The sequence below is a fragment of the Leucoraja erinacea genome, chromosome 21, assembly GCF_028641065.1.
Source record: "Leucoraja erinacea ecotype New England chromosome 21, Leri_hhj_1, whole genome shotgun sequence".
Taxonomy (NCBI): Eukaryota; Metazoa; Chordata; class Chondrichthyes; order Rajiformes; family Rajidae; genus Leucoraja; species Leucoraja erinaceus.
Genome location: NC_073397.1, coordinates 20,035,558 through 20,055,464, shown reverse-complemented (window position 1 = coordinate 20,055,464; position 19,907 = coordinate 20,035,558). Strand labels below are relative to the sequence as shown.

The 19,907-nt window shown below is 43.2% G+C and overlaps 1 protein-coding gene across 2 annotated transcripts in view; it reads left to right on the top strand.

Moving 5' to 3' along the window:
* The first annotated feature begins 202 nt into the window (after nucleotides 1-202).
* The window catches only part of LOC129707361 (EMILIN-3-like), a 33,249-nt gene continuing 13,544 nt past the window's right edge, over nucleotides 203-19,907 (top strand). The window contains exons 1-4 of one of the 2 annotated variants that reach the window (XM_055652342.1): nucleotides 203-438; nucleotides 830-955; nucleotides 4,971-5,134; nucleotides 7,950-9,824. In XM_055652342.1, the coding sequence (XP_055508317.1) occupies nucleotides 242-438; nucleotides 830-955; nucleotides 4,971-5,134; nucleotides 7,950-9,824 (2,362 nt within the window). In that variant the 5' untranslated portion in view covers nucleotides 203-241. Of the gene's footprint in view, nucleotides 530-829; nucleotides 956-4,970; nucleotides 5,135-7,949; nucleotides 9,825-19,907 lie in introns of both variants that reach the window. The other variant, XM_055652343.1, reaches the window with a different exon arrangement.

Sequence of the window (19,907 nt, the reverse complement as noted above, 5' to 3'; positions counted from 1 at the left end):
GGGGTGGTGGCGAGGGTTACGACTGCTCTAATGTCAACGAAACGCCCACTCGCACGAGTCCGCTAAGTTGTGGAGGTGGGCGAGCGCTGGCGGCAATATAGACTCAGGACCACAGCTAATGGCTCATCAATCGCCCCCTGTTCAGCAAAGTCCCGCATCCAGGCTCTGACCCCGTGTGTGTGTGTCGCTGTCGCTTGCTGAATTCCGTCCCCTCGCCCCATTCCTTGTTGTTTCTCAGCCGATGCTCACTTGCTCCGAGTCTCAGGCGGCCGACGAGTTCTGTACCGCTTCCAGTGAAGGGACGGCTTCGACTGGGCTGCGCCGTTTCATCTGGATATTAAAAGGCTGTCACGATGTTAAAAAGCGCGTTGGCGTCTTCTTCTCTGATTCTCTCCTGCCTTGTGGCGTTGACCCTTCTCACATTCCTCGATGCCAAGGGTAATTTCTACGTTCCGTACCGTTATAACCTCTTCACCTCAGGGACAAGTCCCAGTCTGAAGGGAGCAGGGCGGAGCACAGGCCGGCAGAAGTGAGTTCCTTCTACTTTGCTGAAAGATTAAATACTTGTTAAACCCCTCGCCGTTTCAAACCTCAGCCTATCTTCTGTAGTGTATAATGGACGCGAACTTTGCAAAACTAAACGCGAACTAAACTGGGACGCAAACTCAGACATGTCCACGATTATTGTCTACATTTTCAATCTAAGTTCTTGTTTTCCAAAATAAAATAGATCATTTGCACCATTTTCTGGAAAAGTAAGCTCGTTTGATTTATGCTATGTGCACTTTGTGTAAGGAAATGTATAAACGCGTGATTTGTTTTTCTGCAGGAATTATTGTGCCTACGTTGTGAAGAAAAATATCACTTGTACGATGCTGGATGGCACAGATACTTTTGTGAAAGCCGAATACCATCAGTGTACTTGGGGTCAAATCAAGTGCCCAGGAGTGGTCATGTAAGTCCCCCAGCGCTGCAAAGAACCGAACACCAACCGAGAGGAAACTGCCTGCGAATTCGCAATTCCACCGCGTGACAGTTTCCAGTCTAGTGGTGCTCTGAACACAATAGACTTTTAGAGTCCCTGTCACGGCGGAGTGTACTCTGCAGATTTATATTGACGGCAGCCTCCATCCGTCACGTTTTAAGGGACACGTTTTAATCCGAGCCAAAACAATAACGTTTAAGCAGTGGGGGGAAATTAATGGATGTTGATTGATGTTAAATTCCTTAAACTCCAAATTCATAACTGGACTTCGTAGTTAGCAAGCAATACCAACTTTGTTTACTATGTACAAAATATGCACTGGCGTGGTGTTTAGTTGTAGTTTGTATTGAGTGGGTTGACCTGATTTACATTTAACCTCCTCGCGTAATATTAGATATTTAGGACTATGGGAACTAGTAGATTGAACTGTAGTCAAACAGCCGCAGTGTTTTTATGCACTGGTGCGCAAACTTGGAGTAATTTACGCTGAATAAAGGGGTTGAGTTTTTGAACGAAGAAACCGCCCTGCACTGCACTGCACATGATCATTTATCTTTGAGGGAGTGGAAGCCTCTTTGGTGGAAGCTTGTGAACTCTGGTGCTTTTGCGGCCTCTAGTGGGCAACAAAGGATCAGCGGACATCCCTGTATAGGTATAATAAGTACAATACCTATTCGCAACAGATAGCGTGTTCCATCGTCTTTTGATGGCTTTCGTGACATTAATGTGACTCCCTACCGCCATTAGCATGTTGAAATTGCATTAAGATCAATTTGTAGTGTCTTGTAGATTGAATTGAACAAAGACTGCAGTCAAGACCGATCTTGAAAAAATAACTAGCGTATTTTGTCATGCAATCATTTTAAGTACACAAAATTAGTCACAACACTTTGGAATTGTTTTTAATGGTGTATGTATGAGAACATGAAGATTTTTTAAAAAGTTCTTTTTAAGAACAGAGATATTTAAGGGAATGTGACAATTGTGATAAGTTTTGTACTTCTGGGTGGATCAGAAACTGATTTAAGATAACTGGCAAAAAAAATCACAGGTTTGCTGATGGAAGCTTTGATACAACTTTTGTTACAATCTGGGATGCATTGCCTCGAAGATGGTTCGAAGCTGATTCAGTATTAGTTATCATAGAAACTTACACAATTCTTAAGGGGTTGGACAGGCTAGATGCAGGAAGATTGTTCCCGATGTTGGGGAAGTCCAGAACAAGGGGTCACAGTTTAAGGATAAGGGGGAAATCTTTTACGACCGAGATGAGGAAAACATTTTTCACACAGAGAATGGTGAATCTCTGGAATTCTCTGCCACAGAAGGTAGTTGAGGCCAGTTCATTGACTATATTTAAGAGGGAGTTAGATGTGGCCCTTGTGGCTAAAGGGATCAGGGGGTATGGAGATAAGGCAGGTACAGGATACTGAGTTGGATGATCAGCCGTGATCATATTGAATGGTGGTGTAGGCTCGAAGGGCCGAATGGCCTACTCCTGCACCTATTTTCTATGTTTCTATGTTTCTATCATTTAAATGTATACTTGAAAAGGAAAGTAAAAGTATTGAAAAGCTTGGAGAATGGGTAGAGAGTGTGGTTAATTGAATAGCTCTATTAAAGAGCTGACCAAGACATGAAGAGCTAAATTTCTTTCCAACATGGACTAAGATTCACTGATCCATAATTTGATGCAAAAGGGAAATTTTGTTTCCATGTATAAATTTGAATGAATACAGAGAATTGCTATGCCGACTCTATTAGCACAGTGGTGCCTCAACATTTTTTTTAAAGGCTATTTCCAGTTCAGTCATGTGCTGGTCACCAAGAGCAAAGCAGTTGAAAATTTGAAATGTGTATTTGTGAAAATACTTCACATTAGGGGTCCTGTCCCACTTGGGCGACCTAATCCGCGAGTTCTGGCGAGTTTGCCCTCGACTCGTACTCGCAGCATGGTCGACACGAGGATGTAGGAGGTCTTCTTAACTCTCCTTCATGCTCGAGAGTGGTCTCCGCATACTCGAGGCCTCAGCTAGGTCGCGGTGTTTTTTTCAATATGTTAAAAAAGGACCACTAAAAAAGGTCGGCTTGGAAAAAATCAATACTTTTTTTACTCGTAGGTCGAAGTAGGTCGGCATGTTATTCGTAGGTAATCGAGGGTAGTCAAAGGTATTGTAGATAGTCTTCATCATAGTCGAAGGGAGGTCGAAGGAGGTCGTCTTCACTCTCCACTATTCGATGTCCAATTTTCCCAAAGTTAGTCTTAGCTCGTCGTAGCTGGTCTTCAACGTAGTCGAAGGAGGTCTTCAACATGTCATTTTTTTCAAACTCTCCTAAACTCTTCTAAACTCACCAATTAGGTCGCCCAAGTGGGTCAGCCCCTTTAAATTACCGTTTTGCCCAAGTTCTGTTACTACAAACATCATTTTCCAAACACTACCTTGAGCCCCATGAATGACGGGCAGCAGCAACCGGTCCAATTTGGGCTGCAGATGTTACATCTGCTGTAGCAGAAGTTTGTACAACACATTTTTGAATTCAAGGCATTTCTGACTTAAAATCTAATGAACAAAAAAAAAACATACCTGATCATCTTGAACATTAAAAGACTTGTTCGTTTCCTCTAGGTCCTTGCAAATTGGTATTTATGACCAATTATAAATTGCCCCTTGTTTGTAGGCAAGTGGTAGAATCTGGGGGTAGTTGATGGGAATATGGGGTGAATAGATTACAGGGAAAATTAGTGGGATTAGGAATTACTTTCTGAATCCATACAGACTCAATGGACCAAAATGACCACCTTCTGTGTCATGAGAATAATTTAGCATTGTATAGAGGGATTCCCAACAGCATAGCTGGGAGCATTGACAGGCATTTTATAAATTCCACATTAAGCATCGGATTATGGGTAAAATAATTGCATTTGTTTTTTGTTAAATTTGGAGTATTCAGTTATAAACATCATGGGAAGTAAAGGTTGGTCTGATTGAGAAACTTAACCCGGTTCTCATATGTTCCCCCTTGTGTGTCCTGATGTAACCACAGTATATGTCTAATTTTAATGAAAAACTCATTGCCTAATTTGACCAGCTATTTTAAGACAATCAAGAAAGCTAAGCAACTTTGATCAATCAGGTGCTGTAATGAATTTCACAGTTGTCCTTTAATTTAGATTTAATAATAATAGTTGTATTCAAAGTTGCCGAAGGACGCTAAAGCCCAAGATACTCATGCATTTCCAAATAAAGCGTTTTGTTTTCCCATCGATGTTGTGGGCTAAGTTTGGAAACTGCATAAAGGAAACCCAAAAATAAAGGTAATTCGTTCCACTCTATCTGTGCTCAGATTGAGGCTGATTGTATTAAAGAACACATTCTGCATATTTGAATCAGGATTAACTTTCAGTGCATATCCTGTTAGGATCATATTCAATTTGGCTCCAAACTGACAAGAAAAAAAACAATCTTTCATCTCTTTAACCCAATTTCCACCAATCTGAATGATCTGGAAATGTAAAAGCATGCTAATGACATCCTTAACATGCCACAAATACATTGTACTGATTAAGAAGTATTTAATTGGAATGGTGCTACTTTTGCCGATGGTTCCATGTCATGTAGGAAACATAGAAACATAGAAATTAGGTGCAGGAGTAGCCCATTCGGCCCTTCGAGCCTGCACCGCCATTCAATATGATCATGGCTGATCATCCAACTCAGTATCCCGTACCTGCCTTCTCTCCATACCCCCTGATCCCCTTAGCCACAAGGGCCACATCTAACTCCCTCTTAAATATAGCCAATGAACTGGCCTCAACTACCCTCTGTGGCAGAGAGTTCCAGAGATTCACCACTCTCTGTGTGAAAAAACTTTCTGAACTTTCTGAGTGCTGCTACAGTGCAAAATACATAGTTGGTTATAAATTTCAACTGCCCAGTTGTAATACATTTTATCGATGACAAAAAACAACAATTTATTTATACAGGTATCGGACTTTTCTAAGACCTAAATATAAAATTGGATACAAGACGGTGACAGAATTGGAATGGAGATGTTGTCCAGGGTATTCTGGTGAAGCTTGCCAGGAAGGTCCCATGGGGCTTCCTGAACTTGGACCATCACACCCAGGACCAAGGAAAGGTTATTATGGTAAGCATTAATGTCATCAACAAAAATTGTCCTTTTTTTAACTATAGATGAAGTGTTTTATAAAAATGCGCTTGGGGGCTGAATCCAATACAAATCAGCAAGAAACTCGAAGACTAATCTTACAATGAAATAACCATTTTTTATTAAGTTGTAGCATACTTGTAACTTATGAAGTAACAATTTTTTAGTTCAGGATTAATCTAGTGTGATTAAAGCTGGTTACTCTATTTCTATTTGCATATCTTTTATTCATTTGCATCTTGATGGAGTTAAGGGTAGGAAAACGATCCTTTTATTGTTTAAGAATGTGTAAGAAAGAACTGCAGATGCTGGTTTACACTGAAGAGAGACACAAAATGCTGGAGTAACTCAGCAGGTCAGGCAGCATCTCTGGAGAAAACGACTCCTTCCAATAAATATCCTTTTATTGTTATGTCAGGCAACAATATATAGAATCAAGACATCAAGGAATGCTAAGCAAGCAGAAAAATATGCTGAAAATCAACAAACTGCAGATGCTGTAAAACAGGGAAAGCAGTAACTTGCCAGCATTGTCCACATCTTGTAAAATAATGAATTAAAATGTAATCATGAATGGTAAATTGATTTTTTAAGTCTTAGTGAAGATTTGCATATAAGATTGGTTATAGTCTTGGGAATTACACAGTGAAAGCTAATTAGCAGGCCATTTTAATCTAGGATCAAGGAACTGCAGATGCTTGTATACAAAAAAGACACAACGTGCTGAAGTAACTTAGTGAGTCGGGCAACATGTCAGACCCGGAACAACACTTATCCATGTTCTCCAGAGATGCTAACTAACCCGCTGAGTTACTCCAGCCCTTTGTGGCCATTTAAATCCCTTTTCTATTGGCTTGAAAAAAAGGGGTTGTATGTAAAAAAAACAGCCAATTTACAGCCACCCGTTTTGTACCATTGACAAACTGTGACTTCAGCCTCTTGGTTTTAATTCCTTCAACTTTCATCGAAAATATCTTTACTATTAACCACGTTATGCCAGCAGTGTGAGAAATCTCACAATTACTGAAATATTAAGAATGCACACAAGCCACTTGTTTGACTCAATATAATCATTGATGAGAAGGCTGATGATCATTGGCACTTTACTAGAGAATCTGTCTTGGAATTCCATGTACAAATTCCCCAGTTCCGTTGTTTAATTTCCATATTCAAACAATCAGATAAAAAAATTCTAATTTCTGATTCAAATTTTACAATGTAAAAAATATATTCTCTTTAGCCAAGTTAAGCTTGGACTTGTAATACTTGGAAGATGTTCTGTATTAAGGTATTAGTTGAACGCCGATTTTCTGGCACCCTCGGTTCCAGAGCCTTTCTGGATTATCCGTTTTACTGGATCAACAAATGGCACACGATATTGAAATGGCAATACAACCTCGTCCACTAATGACATCCCTCATGTATATCTCTAAAGCAACATGGAGTGCCAGAAACTTAAATAAGGTCAATAGAAAATGTAAACTGAAGGTACACAAAATTGCTGGAGAAACTCAGCGAATGCAGCAGCATCTATGGAGCGAAGGAAATAGGCAACGTTTCGGCCCAAAACGTTGCCTGTTTTCTTCGCTCCATAGATGCTGCTGCACCCGCTGAGTTTCTCCAGCATTTTTGTGTACCTTCGATTTTCCAGCATCTGCAGGTCCTTCTTAAACAAATGCAAACTGAATGTCAGTGGAATAATCTACTGACACATCCCCGGCTCCCACCATCTCCCGGGCCGTTTAGAGGCCCAACTTCCAATCCCACTCCCTACTTGCAACGTGCACCATCGAGCCCTTTTTCACCAGTAAAGAGCTGGTGGGATGCTCAGGACAGCCGGAAGGAAGTGTTACAGGTTCAAAGACGAGTAGCTGAAATGGAGGGTGTGTGCAGTAATCCTTGTTGCTCCATCTGAGGGGCGGGGGGGGGGGGGGGAAGAGGGGGAGTGTCACCTATCAGAATGTTCCTACTCGAAACATCTCCTATCCATGTTAGTCATAGTCATACAGCAAATGTTCACCAGAGATGTTGCCTGACCCGCTGATTTACTCCAGCACTTTGTGTCTTTTTTATTTAAACCAGCATTTGTGTCCAGCAGCCACTCATAGTTGCCTTAGAGATCACTTTAGCTCAAGCCCATGGAAATTGAACTTCTTATAATCAAAAGCATTTTTTGTGTATTTCCATTTGATGAATCAGTCTTTACATTAAGTCCTTCTATTAACAACTTTGTGGAGAATAAACATTAAATTTAGGCACATTTGTTTCATCAATTTGGGGAAGTCCAGGACAAGGGGTCACAGTTTAAGGATAAGGGGGAAATCCTTTAGGACCGAGATGAGAAAAACAAATTTCACGCAGAGAGTGGTGAGTCTCTGGAACTCTCTGCCACAGAAGGTAGTTGAGGTCAGTTCATTGGCTATATTTAAGAGGGAGTTAGATGTGGCTAAAGGGATCAGGGGGTATGGAGAGAAGGCGGGTACAGGATACTGAGTTGGATGATCAGCCATGATCATATTGAATGGCGGTGCAGCCTTGAAGAGCCGAATGGCCTACTCCTGCACCTATTTTCTATGTTTCTATGTATGTTGGGAGCCAGGAAATGGGAGTCAAATGTGATTCCATTCAATTGAGCATCAACCACACAGTTGATTTCTATTAATACATGCAACATGTTTCTTCTTGCATCCTTCTTATTTCATCGTTATGATGAAAATTGAAGGCAAAAAGACATAGATTCTATGTTTCTATCCCAATTTGTGTGTATTAATTTTATAATACTTGTCCTTTCTAGGCCCTAAAGCTCCGGATATATACGGGGAACGAATAGACCGTTTAGAGGATGAAATGCGACGATTTTCACAGTCATTTGAGAAACTCCAAACAATGGTTAGTGGAATAAGTGATAGCCTCAGGCTCGCAATTCAGGAGGACACCAACAAAATGATTGTTTCTTTGCTGAATAATCTTAAATACCCTGATGCCGCAGTAGGCTTTGGATATATAACTGATGGCCTAGAAAGCCTGGGTAAAGGAGAACCCACATATCCACCAGCAATGGGAGACTTGGTCGTCAAGGTGACCGAGGTTAAGGATGTATTGAAAACAAAGAGTGACTTGCTTGATGAAGTTCATGGGATGGTGATTGGCCATGATGGGCAACTCAGGCAACTACTGGAGGCTAATAGACCCTCTTCGCCTATAGCAACTGTGGATTTCATTGATACTTACATAGATACCAAACTCACCAAGTTCAGAGCAGATCTATTAGATGGCTTTGAAAACAAATTGACAGATGTGCAATCTGTCTGTGATTACAAGGTAAAGTTGGTCCAACAGCAATGTGATGAACAGAAAGACATAAACCAAAGGCTTCAGGAAACGATAGATGGGAAAGAATTGGACCTAAAAAAGGAGATTAATAATTTACAGACTCAAATTGATGGATTACCTGTAACCGAAAATTGTTGTGACACAGTTAACTATTTGATGGAAAAAGTCAATACCCTGGAACAGAACATACATGAAATTTCAAACTATCAAAGTTCACTAACAACTCGATTTGAGAATGAACTCCCACAGTTTTCTACCATTAATGTAGAAAATATTTATGACAGCAGGTTTGATTACATTGAGGCTAAAATCAATGCAACAGAGCGAAGTATAGAAGACAATTGTTTGACTGTTGAGAACAACATAAAGGGACATTTTGGAGTCGAATTAGATGGCATGAAAATTCAACTGCATGATAAGCTAAAGGAAATCGAGGGTCAAGTTACAATTATCATTGAAGAGTTAAGTAACGTAACCACACCTGCAAACCTGGAGGGAGAGGTAATCCCAATGCTGGAAACAGAAGTTGCCTTGCTTAAAAAGCAAACTCACCACGATTTGGATAAATTGGAGGCAAGACTTATTGCCCTGGAAAATCTGTGTCCAACAGATTGCATCTCAGTTGTTAGTAGCATTGACATTCTCAGAACAGATATTGATGGCTGCCAGAAAAACTGCCGAGATATTGTGACCCAGCTAGATAAGAACTCTGGCCTACTCAATAAACTCAACCATTCCATGTTTGAAATACAACGAAGAATTAAAGAAGAAGAAGAATCCAGTGGCGTGCATGGAGAAATTACTTTACTGAAGATCAACATCAGCTCTGTTAACAGAACACTAAAAGGGATCAAAGAGGCTGTCAGCAAGTATGCTGAGGATTTTGCAAATGTTAACTCAACCTGGGATGAGCATGAACGCAAGATGGTAGATGAAGTTCATCTGATGCAACAGATATTGAATAGCCAAGGTTCCCAGCTTGTGTTTAATGACAAACGTGTCCATGAACTCAAAGGAGATCTGCAGCGAATTAACCACAGGATAATATCCGACCTCCACAACTGCAAGCACAATGCTCAGGACATCCAGAAGGAAGTGTTACAGGTTGACAGGCGAGTAGCTGAAATGGAGAGTGTGTGCAGCAAACTGAATGCAGTAACAACCAGTCTGGATTTTATTAAGGATGCTTTGGATAATCATGCTGGTGATCTGTGGAGTTACTTAGACCAAATGAATGGAACTCTAATGACATACGGTCATGAAATCACTGGTCTGAAGAATTCAGTGCACGAGTGCAATTCCGTGATTGCTGGCATTGGAGACCAGACATTAATTGGTGAGTATTGTATATTCTTTACTAGTGATCAACACAATGTTTGCCAACTGGATGCAGAGTACTAGGCTCAAATTCTTCACCCAGTCCCTTGGAACAAATTCATTTCTATTCCATTATTTTAACTAGTATATATGAAATCAGGGCGAAAAATGTGGTTAAACCCCATATTCAGTATTAATGCTGTAACTGAATCGTGTGATAATACTTCGGAGAATACAGTTAAGACAACATCATAAACTGCTGAGGCAAATTTCAATTTACTTTTCATTTGAATAAACTAATTGGAACATTGCCTTTAATCTAAGGATTTGGTTTCCAATAGTTGCCATTAGTTTCCAACAGTTTGAAGGGGTGGCACAATGGTAGTGTTGCTGCCGTACAGCGACAGAGACCCGGGTTCGATCCTGACTGTATGGAGTTTATCTGAGACTGCATGGGCTTTTCTCCGGTGGCTACGTTTCCCTACCACACTCCAAAGACATGCAGCTTAGTTTGTTTCTCTAAATTGCCCCTAGTCTGTAGGATGCAAAACTGGGATAACTGGTGATTGTTGGTCTATGCGGACTCGCTGGGCCAAAGGGCCTGTTTCCTTTCTGTACAGGGCCTGTCCCACCAGCATGTGATTGCAAGCGTCTAGTGCGACCAAACGTGGTGGCTTGAGGCGTACGGCCTCGCGGGGCCGGTCCCACTTCCAACCGCAGAGCCGTCTGGAGTTGTGCAGGGCTGGTCCCGACATCATACTCACCAATCAGCTGGGCAGGAGGCAGGCCGACTGAATTTGGACATCGCACGGCATCGGGCGGTTACGTCATCATGCAACGGCACGCCGGGCGGTGATGTCATCGCGCAACGCCACGCGCTAGGCATACGCCGTCAAGACGCTGCGTACGGCGTCGACACGCTGCATACAGCCTCAATGTGGCTGCGGGCCGACAGGCCGTGGTCGCTTGGAATTATTGGACAGTGTCAGTTTTTCAGAGCCCCGCGCGATGTCTGGACCAACCCCGCACACCTTCATACGGCTCCGGCAATCAAAGTGGGGCCGGCCCCACGAGGCCGTACGGCTCAAGCGACCAGGTTAGGTCACGCTTGCCGCATGCAGTCGCATGCTGGTGAGACAGGCCCTTACCTCTAAAAGTAAAACTAAATCAACTCGTTTTTAAAAGTTAGAATAGGGAGTTAGGCCGGAGGGTGCTGAGGGATTTCAGTTCATGAAAGAAAACAAGGATTGTTTTGCCAGAACAAAAGGTCATACATTTCTGATAATAAAGGGAAAAACCTTTGCTAATAGGGTTGTGAATCATTAGCCCAGATGCGATGAATGTTCAGTTTATTTTGGAATGAAATTGCTGTATAGAGAATAAGAGATTTATAGCAATATACAGTTAATGGCCAGGCCTTTAAAAGCGTTGATATGCAGAGGGATCTTGGAATCCAAGTTCATAGCTCACAGAAGATCATAGAGTTATACAGCACAGAAACAGACCCTTCAGGTCAATCTACCCATGCCGACCAACATGCCCCACCTTCTCTAGTCCCAACTGCCTGTGGTTTTCCCCATATCCTTCTAAACCTATTCTATCAATTTACCTGTCAAAATGTTTCAGGTGGAAGCACAAGTAGATTGATTAAGAAGCCATATGGTATACTCACCTTCATTGCCAGGGGCATTGAATATAAGAGTCATGAAGTCATGATGCAGCTCTTAAAGACTTTGGTTTGGCGGCATTTGGAGTATTGCATTGTAGTTCTGGTTGCCCCAATAGAGGAAAGATGTGGAGGTTTTAGAGAGGGTGCAGAGGAGGATTAATAGAATGCTGCCTGGATTAGAATTGAATAGGGTTAGAGGGAAAGGTTGACCTGCAAGTCTTTGGGATGTGGGAGCACCTGGAGGAAACCCACGTGGTCACAGGGAGAATGTGCAAACTCCACACAGACAACACCCAAGGTCAGTATCAAACCTAGGTCTCTGGTGCTATGAGGCAGAGCTGCTGAGAAGAACTTGGCAGAATGAAGTGGAATGTATGCTTCTTTGCCAAATCTGTTGCCTCGGTTGTGCCAAGTGGCCCATCTGTTTTGCATTAATTAAGATTTATCATAGTTTGATATATAGTAGCTTGCTAGGCCATTTCAGAAGGCAGTTAAGAATCCACCACATTCCCATGGGTCTGGAGTCACAAAAGCTTAGTTTCATGTTTATAATTATGGACACAAGTTTGTTTTTGTTACAGATAATCTAATGAATTGAAATTGGATAGGACAGTGTTAGAGGCATATGGACAAATGCAGGTAGATAGGACGTGTTGGCTGGCGTGGGCAAGTTGGGGCGAAGGGCCTGTTTCCATACTGTAAGACTCAAAAGCACTTTAAAATTGAATTCTACAGAACCTGATAGGGTCATTAGTCAGGTGAAGCTCCTTAAAGATGGCATTAGGGAACTGGAGCTGCAGTTGGATGACCTTGGGCTTGTTTGCGAAAGTGAGCAAGTCATAGATAGAAGTGATAGAGGAGGTCACACTTGAGTTGTAGGCAAAGAATAAATGGGTGGCCACCAGAAAAGGAAGTGGGCAGTGAGTTCAGAAATCCCCTGTACCCATTCCTCTGCAAAATAGGTATATGCTTTTGGATACTGTTGAGGGGTTGATCATTAAGGGGACCAGCAGCGGCCAGGGTTGCCTCAAAGGCACAGTGGGGTAGGGTGAAGTCAGGCAGAGCAGTAATGATAGGAGATTCATTAGTTAGGGGAACAGACAGGAGGTTCTGAGGCATTAAACAGGTCTCTTGGACGATCTGTTGCTTTGATGGTGCCAAGCTCTGGGATGTCTTAAATTTCCCACAGAGCATTCTTAAGAGGGAGATGGGGCAGCCACAAGGTGTTGTGCACGTCTGCACAAATCAAACGGGTGGCGAAAGGGACGAGATTCTGCAGAGTGAATATTGGAAGTTAAGCAAAAAGTTAAAATGCAGGCTGATAATCTCTGGATTAGTACTGATGCCACGTGTTGGTGAGGACAGCAACAGGAGGACTGGACTGATGACTACATGGTTTAGGTGCAGTAGACAGGGATTCAGATTTTTGGACTATTCGGATCCCTTCTGGGGCAAAGGTAACCTGTACAAGAGGGAAGGGTTGCACCTGAACTGGAGGGGTACCACCATCCTTACAGGGAGGTTTGCTCGTGCTCTTTGGGTGGGTTTAAATTAAATTAGAATGTTAGGGGAGGGGGGAGGGGGGGGGGGGGGGGGGGGGGGGGGGGGGAGGGGACCAGAGCAACAGGTCAGCAAATGGAAGGTCTGATGAGAAAGTGGAGGTTATGACGAGTAACTCTCAAAGGAAGGACAGGCAGAGGGAGTGGTTCGTGACTATGGTGATAATGAAGGGCTGCAGTGTGTTTACTTCAACGAACTTAGAGCCTGGATCAGTGCCTGGAATTAGGATGTTGTGGTTATTATAGGAAATTGCTTGAGATGGACTGGCAATTCAACATGCCAGGGTTTCAATGTTTCCGACATTATAGAGAGATAAGAGAGGTGGAGGAGTTGCTTTACTTATCGGGGAGAATGTCACAGCCTTACTCAGAGAGGACATACTGGAGGGTGCATTCTACTCAAAAATAAGAAAGAAACAGTTACTCATGAGATGATATGGCCAATGGGAGATAGAGGATCAGATATGTAGACAGATTACAGGAAGCAAGAACCACAGGGTTGTTGTAGTGGGTGACTTTAACTTCCCCAACATTGACTGGGATCTATTCATTTCAAGTTGATCAGATGAGGCAGAATTGTTAGGTGTATCCAAGGAGGTTTGCATAAACAGTAAGTGGATAGTCCATGCAAAGAGGGACCATACTGGACCTTGTATTGGGAAATGAGCCTAGCCAGGTGACTGATGTTACTGTGGAAGAACATTTTGGATATAGTGATCAAAGTATTAAGATTGTTTTGAATAGGGATAGATCGGGATATTGGAGGAAGGTACTTAATTGGTATAGAGCAGATTACAATGTCATTAGGCAGGAGCTAGGGAGGATAAATTAAGAGCATTTATTGGGTAAGTGTACAGTTGACATGTGGGAGTTGTTTAAAGGCTGGCTGATCAAAGTGCATGCTCAACATGTTCCAGTAAAGAGGAGTGATATGGACAGCAATGTAAGAGAATTGTGGTTGACCAAGGAGGTTGTAAACTTGGCCATGAAGAAAAAGGAAGCACATGTCAAGTTTCAGAACGTGCCATCAGACAAAGCTTATGAGGAATATAAAGTGAATAGGAAATATCTCATGCGGGTGGTTAGAATGGCCAAAAATAAGAGGGTGACCAGGGAGAAGGTAGGGACAGTTCAAGGATAAAGAAGGGTATATATCCTTGGAGTCGGAGGATGCAGGTGTTAAATGAGTACTTTGCATCTGTGTTTACCGAGAAGGATTTGGAGGACCAGGTGGATGAATACAAATATGCTCTGGCAGTTTACAAGAAGGTAGTGGTGATGAGGCTCTTGGAGAACATTAAGGTGGATTGGTTCCCAGGGTCTAATAGGTTCTAATCCAGGTTATTTAGAGAGATGAGATCGTGTAGGGCCTTGATGAGGATCCTTATTTCATCTCTAGCTGCAGGCGAAGACCCGAAGGACTTGATGGTGGCCAATATTGTTCCATTGTATAGGAAAGGAAGTAGAGAGAATCCAGGGTACTATAGGCTGGTGAATGTCACATCAGTGCTAAGGAAACTATTGTAGAGAATTCTTCAAGAGAGTATTTACTCCCAATTGGAAGATAATGGGCTAATTTTGGATAGCCAGTATGGCTTTGCATGTGCTGGTCATGTCTTACTAACAATTGAGTGTTTTGAGGAGGTGATGAAGGATGTCAATGAAGGCAGATAGTTGGATGCTGTACACATTTTGGTAAGGGTTTTTCTAATGTCCCTCGTGCTAGGCCGGCCCAGAAGATTAAGATGCATGTGATTTATAGTGACTTTGTTGGATGAATTCAGAACTGGCCTATTCATAAAAGACAGAGGGGTGTAATGGATGAAAGATATTCTGGCTGGAGATCTAAGACCAGTGGAGTTCCCTAAGGATCTGTGATGGGACCTCTGCTGTTTGCGATCTTTTAACTAATTTGGACATAAATGTAGATGGGTTGATGAATGTGTTTGCTGACGACACTGCTGACCCACCTACACACCCCTGTTTGGCCATTCCAAAGTGACTTCAAGGTCCACTTCAGGACCCACAGAACTGGAGTGGAGGAATCATTCTAAGTGCCAAGGGAATGACTAAGAAGAAATCAGAGTAAATAAATTGGTCTTTATGAACCTGCACTTTTTATAATTTTGATTTATTTTAAACTTGATCTTGCAATATTTTATTAAAAATGTTCTTGGTTTCTAAAAGTTTCTTTCTAACAGTTTGGGGGGCACCTTTACTATGTAAACCAGTTAATTGGTGTTTGCATATGAACAAGATATAAAATAATCTCAGCGGTTGCAGCAGCATCTATGGAGCGAAGGAAATAGGCAACGTTTCGGGCCGAAACGTTGCCTATTTCCTTCGCTCCATAGATGCTGCTGCACCCGCTGAGTTTCTCCAGCATTTTTGTGTACCTTCGATTTTCCAGCATCTGCAGTTCCTTCTTAAACAATATAAAATAATCTGTTGTATCTACAGTTTGACACTTAGAAATTTACTTTATGGTCTTAAATCCTAAACTCCAATCTTTTAAATTGCATTCAAAATGAACTCCGGATCTCAGATCCCATCTAATATATGTGGCAATATGCCCATGCTTTCTGCTTTTAATCTACTTCAGCACTGCTTCCTCTTTTAGATGACAGCATACAATAGTTCAGTTACAAGATTTTAATACACATCTGCACTGCAACTAGGAAACCAATCTTTTACAGATTAAGCTAGAAAATGACTTTTGGAATATCAGTTAAAGTGACATAAGGTGTTCTTTATCCTATTCTTCAAAATTTGGCTCAGACCTTTTAAAGTAATACCCAACACTGAACTACAACATTAGGGTTGTGAAGTTGAAAATTGGTGTTGGACATAGGGATCGTACACTTAGAATTCCTGACCTCGGAGGGAGTCGGAGGCAAAATAGCCACATTGTTTTTTCCATTTTGCTATATCTTACCAGAAAGTACATGGTTCCCCTCTCCCATCAGGCTAAAGGTAAATAAGTGTGTAAACACACACCTCCAGATTCAGGGACAGTTTCTTCCCAGCTATTATCAGGCAATAAACCATGCTACCAACAACCACAGAACATTCCTGAACTACTATCAAACTCATTGGAGACTCTCGGACTATCTTTGATTGGACTTTACTAACTTTATCTTGCAATTAACGTTATTCACGTTATTCTCTTTATCATGTATCTGTACACTGTGGATGGCTCGACTGTAATCATATATTGTCTTTCCGCTGACTGGTTAGCAGGCAATAAAAGCGTTTCACTGTACCACGTGACAATAAACTAAACTCCTGTTTTGCAACTGCCAGGCTAGGTCAGAATAGGATCTTCCTGTTACCTTCTCAGTAGCATGACGTTGATATCCCTCCTCTCCCAATGTTCCACCTTGGGAACCAATACAATACAATACAATACAATACAATACAATACAATACAATACAATGGTTTATTTGTCACATTGCACAAAAAGTGCAAGTGAAATGATACGTCAGCAGCGATACAATGATAAAGGGCACACACAAAAACACAATAATTTTTTAACATAAACATCCACCACAGCATTCATCACTGTGGTGGAAGGCACACAATTTGGCCAGTCCTCCTCCATTTCCCCCCGTGGTCGGGACCTCAACCCTCCGCAGCCGTTGCTGCGGGCGTCCAGATGGTAAAGGACAAGGTACAAGTCCAGGTAAGTCCAGAGTCGGCTCCTCCCCACCGGAGACCGCGGCTTTTAGTTGGTGTAGGCCGCAGGCTGGCGGCCGAAGATTTAAAGTTCCCTCCACATCGCAGCCATAAGCACCGCAGTCTGCAGGGCCGGCGGTCGAAGCTCCCCTCCAGGGGTGATGTAAGTCCATACCGGACCCGCGGTAGAAGTTGGCCGTGGGCCGGCGGTGGAAGCTTCTTCTTCCCCCCGGGTCCCCCACGAGGGATCCCGGGCTGTAGACGCCGCGCCAGCTGGAGCTGTGCAGACCGCGGCTTCAGGCTGCCGTCTGCTGCGGGCCAACGGAACGGAGCGCTCCCCTCCAGCGAGCCCCAGCTCCGTGCTGACAGTCCACGCTGCACCCGCCGCCGGAGCCCCGAGCCCCGGGCGCGTCTCCGGGAAAGGCCGCGCCGATCCTCGCTGTTAGGCCACGGGGGAGGCGACCTGGAAAAAGTCGCCTCTCCTTGGAGGAGGCGACCAAAACGGTTTCCCCCTCACCCCCCCACACCACCCCCCACACAAAACACACTAAGAAACACTAAAAACAAACTTTAAGACATACTAAAAAAATTTAAAAAGATGAAAAGACTAACACGCTGCTGACAGGGCTGCTGCCAGTGCAGCGCCCCCACCGGACTGTGAGCAATATACTATATGTAATAGCAACCAGGACTGCACTATGAGGGCTACCGAATGCTTTTGTCTGAGAGGCAACGTGCTTTTTGAAAATGGTAACTGGATTTGAAATTGCCTAATTAATCCACAAATTTCTATCACTGTTACAGTATTAGTCCCTTAAGGGCCTGTCTCACGAGCATGTGACTTGCATGCGGCAAGCGCGACCAAACCGGAAGCAGGGACCGCGCGGAGGTCGAGTGATCCCCGTACAGGGCCTGTCCCATCTGCATGCGGCGAGCGCGACCAAACCGGAAGCGGAGGCCGCTCCTAGGTCGAGTGAGTGACGTGAAGATCGAGCGAAGTCCGCTGGAAGTTCGCGCGTGACGTACGGCGTCAAGACGCTGTGTACTACGTCGAGACGCTGCGCACGCCTGTCGAGGCGGTGCGTACGGCGTCGAGGCGTATGGAACCAGCTCGGGACCAGTTCCACACAACTCCATACGGCTCCGGCGATCGAAGTGGGACCGGCCCCGCGAGGCCGTACGGCTCAAGCGACCATGTTAGGTCGCGCTTGCCGCATGGAGTCGCATGCTCGTGGGACAGGCCCTTTATGAATTAAAAACAAAGTACAGGAAATGCTTCAAGGGTCAGGCAGCATTCTGCGGAGAGAGAAACAGAGGAGGATCATTGACAGGAAATGTTAACACTTCATCTCTCTACAGAATGTTGACTGACATGTGGACTATTTCCAGCACTTTAGTTTTTATGTCTGCTTTTCAGCTTCTGCGGTTTTGATTTCCATACAAAACCTGTTAAATAATTATTTCCTTTAATCTGATGAATGATTGACAGCAGGTGATACCGACAGAACCTGTTTGACCAGCAAGCTGCTTTTCCCAACTGCTTGATGAATAAGCAGATTTGCCACAACTTTAACACGTGTTGTAAAATAATGATTTGCTTTTCATCAGAAATCCAATTTAGTTACAGTATTTATTTTAATCAAATTAATATGTCAGTCATTACTGCACTTAAACTGAAATATGTAGGAACACCGGATCAAAGTTGACGACCTGGAGTCTGAACTTCAAATGCTGTGGCACATCAGGGAAGGGGAGATTTACCAGAGTGTTGTGTTTCTGGAGGCAGTCACACCCATTAGAGTAAATGTTTCCAATTTGCTCTGTGGTCAGAAGGAGAGCGTGACTGCAGGTGAGGTAGGAATGGGGATGGTGGCAGATGCAGTGTAAGAGGAAGCTCAGCCCTTGAGCTTGTCAAGCAGGTCTGAGATTCTTGCTCCACGTGCAGACAAACGTGAGGGCTGTCGGAAGGGCGAGCAACTTAACCAAGGCACGGTTGATCAGGGATTCAAGAGGGGAGAGAGAAGAAATGCATAGTTGTTATTGGGGATAGTATAGCGAGGGGAATAGGCTCTGTCATGAGTCCCGAAGACTGTATTGCCTGTCTGGTTCCTGGTCTCGGGACACCTCATCTAACCTACAGTGGAACTAGGAGTGGGAGGGAAAAGATCCAGTCGGTGTGGTCCATGTGGGTTTCAATGACATGGGTAGAACAAGGAAAAAGTTCTGCTAATGGAATTTCAGCAGCTACAGACTAAATTGAAAAGCAGAACCAATAAGGTAATAATCTCTGGATTGCTACATGAGTCATGAACAAATTGGAATTGTGTTGAGAAGATGACGAGCTGAACGTGTGGCTCAAAGTTGGGTGTGGGAGAAGTGGATTTGTATTTGTAGGACATTGGCTCCTGTATCGGAGAAGGAGCTGTTCTGATGAGTATTGTGAGCAAGTTTGGGCCCCATATCTAAGGAAGGATGTGATGGCATTGGAGACTGTTCCAATAAGGTTTACGAGAATGATCCCGGGAATGATTGGGTTAACGTATGATGAGCCTTTGATCGCACTGGAATTTAGAAGGGCGAGTGGAAGACCTCATTGAAACTTACCAAATGGTGATAGGTCTGGATAGCGTGGATGTGGAGAGGATGTTTCCACTAATGGGTGAGTCCAGAACCAGAGGGCACAGCCTCAGAATAAAAGGATGTACTTTTAGACAGGAGATGTGGAGGAATATATTCAGCCATAATCTGTGGAATTCATTGCCACAGATGGCTGTGGAGGTCAAGTCATTGGGTGTATTTACGATGAAAATTGACAATATTCTGATTAATAACAGTATTCAGAGGTTTTGGGTAGGCAGGAGAATGGGGTTGAGAGAAAAAGATATATCAGCTATGATTGAATGGCAGAGTAGACCCGATAGGCCAAATGGCCTAATTCTGCTCCTTTGACTAACAGTATGAACATATGGACTTTATTGTTTCCTGGTAAAATATATAGCTTTGCGAAGCTGCAGTTAAAACCTATGAATGCATCCAGGTCTTCATTAACACATCTTCTGGGCAGCAATTTCTTTCAATACATGTACAATGCCACAGTGTCACCATATTCATTGAGATTTATTAAGAAAGTTGAGGTTTGATGCAGTGATGAAAATGCTTGGATCTTGCCTGGTCAGAATACCATAAAAATAAGTGACG